General features: G+C 41.1%; 1 protein-coding gene across 1 annotated transcript; it reads left to right on the top strand.

The window, feature by feature from the left end:
- The first annotated feature begins 230 nt into the window (after positions 1-230).
- On the top strand, positions 231-2653 carry LOC145877076 (NLR family CARD domain-containing protein 3-like). The gene is made up of 2 exons (XM_082972371.1): positions 231-2022; positions 2255-2653. The coding sequence occupies exons 1-2, from the start codon at positions 632-634 to the stop codon at positions 2442-2444; spliced, it is 1581 nt and encodes a 526-aa protein (XP_082828497.1). The 5' UTR covers positions 231-631; the 3' UTR covers positions 2445-2653.
- The last annotated feature ends 2962 nt before the right edge of the window (positions 2654-5615 follow it).

Genomic DNA, 5615 nt, shown 5'->3' with positions numbered 1-5615 from the left:
GGGCACCAAGGAAAATATTCAGAATACAAAGTTATATTTTTCCTAATATAACTTTCCTATATTATAACATTATATATTATATTATATTATAGTATAGGCCGATTATCTTCTGGTTTAAGAGAATAAATGATTATAATTTAAAATGTTATAACAGTCCTACAATACTGTAGGCATTAAAACAGACGTAATATTAATATCCTCTGTGCTATTTCTTCATTCAGATGAGCTTGCTGTGATTTGCCAACGTGAACTCAAATCTAATCTAAAGAAGAAGTTTCAATGTGTATTTGAGGGGATCGCTAAACAAGGAAACCCAACACTTCTCAATAAGATCTACACAGAGCTCTACATCACAGAGGGAGGAACAGGACAGGTCAATAATGAACATGAGCTGAGACAGATTGAGACAACAACCAGGAAACAAGCAAGACCAGAGACTGCAATCAAATGTAACGACATCTTCAAACCCTTAACTGGACAAGACAAACGTATCAGAACTGTGCTGACAAAGGGAGTCGCTGGCATTGGAAAAACAGTCTCTGTGCAGAAGTTCATTCTGGACTGGGCTGAAGGAAAAGCAAATCAGGATGTCCAATTTGTATTTTCATTCCCTTTTCGGGAGCTGAATTTGATGAAAGGGGACAAAAACACTTTGATTGAACTTCTCAATCACTTCTCAATGGAAACAAAACAATCAAGAATCTCCAACTACGACAAGTACAAAGTTCTGTTCGTCTTTGATGGTCTGGATGAGTGCCGACTGCCCCTAGACTTCCAGAAGAACAAGATCTGTTGTGACGTCACAGAGTCAACCTCAGTGGATGTTCTGCTGACAAATCTCATCAAGGGAAATCTGCTTCCCTCTGCTCTCCTCTGGATAACGACCCGACCTGCAGCAGCCAATAAGATCCCTTCAGGGTGTGTTGACCAGGTGACAGAGGTACGAGGGTTCAATGACCCACAGAAGGAGGAGTACTTCAGGAAGAGATTCAGTGATGAGGACCTGGCCAGCAGAATCATCTCACACATAAAGACATCAAGGAGCCTCCACATCATGTGCCACATTCCAGTCTTCTGTTGGATTTCTGCAACAGTCCTCGAACACATGCTGGAACATAAGAGAGAAGAGATGCCCAAGACTCTGACTGAGATGTACACACACCTTGTGGTGTTTCATACCAAACAGAAGAATGAAAAGTATCTTGGGAAAGAAGAGACAGATCCACACTGGAATAAAGAGAGCATTCTGTCACTGGGAAAACTGGCTTTTCAACAGCTAGTGAAGGGCAATCTGATTTTCTATGAAAAAGACCTGAAAGAGGCTGGCATTGATGTCAATGAAGCCTCAGTGTACTCAGGATTGTGCACACAGCTCTTTAAAGAGGAATGTGGGCTGTACCAGAACAAGGTGTACTGCTTTGTTCATCTGAGCATTCAGGAGTTTCTGGCTGCTGTATATGTGTTCCTCTCATTCATCAACAACAATGAGAATCTAATGGATGAACCTCAATCAATGTTCAGATACGTTTTCTCGCTGTTCAGAGACAAGCCTGAAGTTACTGAAGTTACTGTCTACAAGAGTGCCCTGGATAAAGCCTTACAAAGTGAGACAGGAAACCTGGACCTGTTCCTCCGCTTCCTTCTGGGCCTCTCACTGGAATCCAATCAGAAGCACTTACGAGGTCTACTGACAAAGACAAGAAGCAGCTCACAGAGCCATGAAGAAACAGTCAAGTACATCAAGAAGAAGATCAGGGAGAATCCTTCTCCAGAGAGGAGCATCAATATGTTCCACTGTCTGAATGAACTGAATGACCATTCTCTAGTGGAGGAGATCCAAAGCTACCTGAGATCAGGAAGTCTCTCAGAACCCAACCTGTCACCTGCACAGTGGTCAGCTCTGGCCTTTGTATTGCTGACTTCAGAAAAGGAGCTGGATGTGTTTGACCTGAAGAAATTCTCCAGATCAGAGGAAACTCTTCTGAGGCTGCTGCCAGTGGTCAAAGCCTCCAGAGCTGCTCTGTGAGTAAATAAAATGACATATAAGAAGTATTCATCAGGAAGAAATATTATGTTTAGAGAAAAATATGTATTATAATATGTATATTGAAAAACATATTGAATAAATGCATTGATGGAAGATGAATCTATGTGTTGTTTGGGAATATGAACCAAATGCATCTACCGTTGTCCTTCTATACTACTGGTGTTAAATTAACAGTGTGTTTGTGAAGTCATGATGATCTCGTTGCAGGCTGTCAGGCTGTGGAGTCACAAAGAAAGGCTGTGCTTCTCTGGTCTCAGCTCTGAAGTCAAACCCCTCACACCTGAGAGAGCTGGACCTGAGTAACAATGACCTGAAGGATTCAGGAGTGAAGCTGCTCTCTGCTGGACTGGAGGATCCACACTGTAAACTGGAGACGCTGAGGTCAGTATTCCTGTAGTTGGTCAACAAGTGATAACTGTTCACCAGATCCACATGTGTTTACCAGGCACACATAGTCCACACCATATGTGTTCTGACAGTGAAGCTTACAGTTTTAAATGTGGTGCTATGATCCAGCATTTTGGATTTGAGATAGAATGTTTCATATTAGGTGACAGTACAGAATGTCACCTTTTATTTTAGGGTATTTTCATACATAGCTGTGTTACTGTTAACCTCTATGGGACCGGCGGGACGAATTCGTCCCACCTACGTAACAGCCACTGCCATCCTGTGGCGCGATTTTCAAAATCTTCAAAATCATATTACTTCAATTTCTCAAACATATGACTATTTTACAGCCATTTAAAGATAAGACTCTCGTTAATCTAACCACACTGTCCGATTTCAAAAAGGCTTTACAACGAAAGCAAAACATTAGATTATGTCAGCAGAGTACCAAGCCAGAAATAATCAGACACCCATTTTTCAAGCCAGCATATAATGTCACCAAAACCCAGAAGACAGCTAAATGCAGCACTCACCTTTGATGATCTTCATCAGATGACAACCCTAGGACATTATGTTATACAATACATGCATGTTTTGTTCAATCAAGTTCATATTTATATCAAAAACCAGCTTTTTACATTAGCATGTGACGTTCAGAACTAGCATACCCCCCGCAAACTTACGGGGAATTCGCTAACATTTTACTAAATTACTCACGATAAACGTTCACAAAAAGCATAACAATTATTTTAAGAATTATAGATACAGACCTCCTCTATGCACTCGATATGTCCGATTTTAAAATAGCTTTTTGGTGAAAGCACATTTTGCAATATTCTAAGTACATAACCCAGGCATCACGGGCTCGCTATTTAGACACCCGGCAAGTTTAGCACTCACCATAATCATATTTACTATTATAAAAATGTCATTACCTTTTGTTGTCTTCGTCAGAATGCACACCCAGGACGTCTACTTCAATAACAAATGTTGGTTTGGTCCAAAATAATCCATCGTTATATCCGAATAGCGGCGTTTTGTTCGTGCGTTCCAGACACTATCCGAAATAGTAAAGAAGTGTCGCGCACTTGGCGCAATTCCTGACAATAAAATTCAAAGTATTCAATTGCCGTACGTCGAAGCATGTCAACCGCTGTTTAAAATCAATTTTTACGTCATTTTTCTCGTAGAAAAGCGATAAAATTCCGACAGGGAATCTCCTTTTCGGCAAACAGAGGAAAAAATCCCAAAGGCGGGGGCGGTCGGGGTCACGCGCATAAGCTAGTGTCTCTTGATGGGCCACTTGAGAAAGGCGATAATGTGTTTCAGCCTGGGGCTGGAATGACGACATTCTCTTTTTTCCCGGGCTCTGAGAGCCTATGGACGACGTGGGAAGTGTCACGTTAGAGCAGAGATCCTTAGTAAATGATAGAGATGGCAAAGAAGTTCCAGAAATGGTCAGACAGGCCACTTCCAGTAAAGGAATCTCTCAGGTTTTGACCTGCCATTTGAGTTCTGTTATACTCACAGACACCATTCAAACAGTTTTAGAAAATTTAGGGTGTTTTCTATCCATATGTAATAAGTATATGCATATTCTAGTTACTGAGTAGGAGTGGTAACCAGATTAAATCGGGTATGTTTTTTATCCAGCCGTGTCAATGCTGCCCCCTAGCCCTAACAGGTTAAGAAAGGAAAGCACTTTATGTATTTAGTTCTCCCATTTGAAAAAGTTGTACATATTCGGACAAATTCACTTATATTGTATTAAAGTTGTCATAAGTTTAGTATTTAGTCCCATGATCCATGCCTGCAGTGATTACATCAATTGTGATTCTACAAACCTGTTGAATGCATTTGCAGTTTGTCTTGGTTGTGTTTTGGATGATGTTTTTCCTAATAGAAACTGAATGGTGAATAATGTCCTGTCATTTTGGAGTCACTTCACTTGTATTGTCAGTAAGAATAGAACATGTTTCTGAACACTTCTACATTCATGTGGATGCTACCATGATTATGAATAATCAGGAATGAATCATTAATGATGATGAATGAGAAATTTACAGAGGCACAAAGATCAGACCCCCTCTGTTATTGGTGTTATTCTGTATACTTCTGGCCCTTCTTTGGACACTGTGTTAACTAACCTCTAGACGAGCTTCAATGCCATACAGCTCTCCTTCCGTGGCCTCCAACTGCTCTTAAATACAAGTAAAACTAAATGCATGCTCTTCAACTGATCGCTGCCTGCACCTGCCTGCCTGTTCAGCATCACTACTCTGGACGGTTCTGACTTAGAATATGTGGACAACTACAAATACCTAGGTGTCTGGTTAGACTTTAAACTCTCCTTCCAGACTTATATTAAACATCTCCAATCCAAAATTAAATCTAGAATTGGCTTCCTATTTCGCAACATAGCATCCTTCACTCATGCTGCAAACATACCCTTATAAAACTGACCATCCTACCGATCCTCGACTTCGGCGATGTCATTTACAAAATAGCCTCCAATACCCTACTCAATAAATTAGATGCAGTCTATCACAGTGCCATCCGTTTTGTCTCAATCAGAAAGATTTGTCATGACGTTGGCCTCTTTGGGTACAGGAAGGACAGTTGACCCCCTCCCCTTTGTACCATCCCCCAACCTACCTTCCCAACCACCCAGGCCCTGTGTGAAAGGGTTGTAAAAACTCTAAGAGGAGTCTCTGGCCACATGGCCCATAGAGAGACACAGGAAATTCTTCCAACTCACAGAATTGGGGAGCCAAGCGACATTTGTGTTCTGGAGAAGGTATGGAAGATTGGTGAAGAATCCAGCTACGAACTGGTCCGCTTGGTACAATTTTGTGATACTCAGAAGAGACAATATAGCCATATTACCATAAAACTGTTTATATAATAGCCTCAGCTTAAGACTTGCATCATAATGGTTGTATAAAATGTATTAATAAGGATAAAGCTATTTGTAATACATTGAGATGCTATGTACTGATGTTAATGTGATAGAATTGGATTTCTGTACCAAGCTTCACTCAGCCATCGGCACGCCCCCCAAGGGACACAGACAGGACCAGGCGTCATTTCACAAGCCTGTTCAAGGGTCACTATAAAACCCACCCTGATTTACATTTCTTCAGACCAGGCCTCCACTCCATGGCCAATAGGTTTTACC

Source organism: Salmo salar, unplaced genomic scaffold (genome assembly GCF_965601325.2).
Source record: "Salmo salar unplaced genomic scaffold, fSalSal1 ptg000669l, whole genome shotgun sequence".
Lineage (NCBI taxonomy): Eukaryota > Metazoa > Chordata > Actinopteri > Salmoniformes > Salmonidae > Salmo > Salmo salar.
This window is presented reverse-complemented; position numbering and strand designations above follow the sequence as displayed.

Bases quoted from the DNA above. Each gene is read 5' to 3' on its own strand.
- LOC145877076 (XM_082972371.1), top strand. From the start codon at position 632: ATGAAAGGGGACAAAAACACTTTGATTGAACTTCTCAATCACTTCTCA. The intron at 2,023-2,254 runs GTGAGTAAATAA...ATCTCGTTGCAG, and splicing joins AAAGCCTCCAGAGCTGCTCT to GCTGTCAGGCTGTGGAGTCA.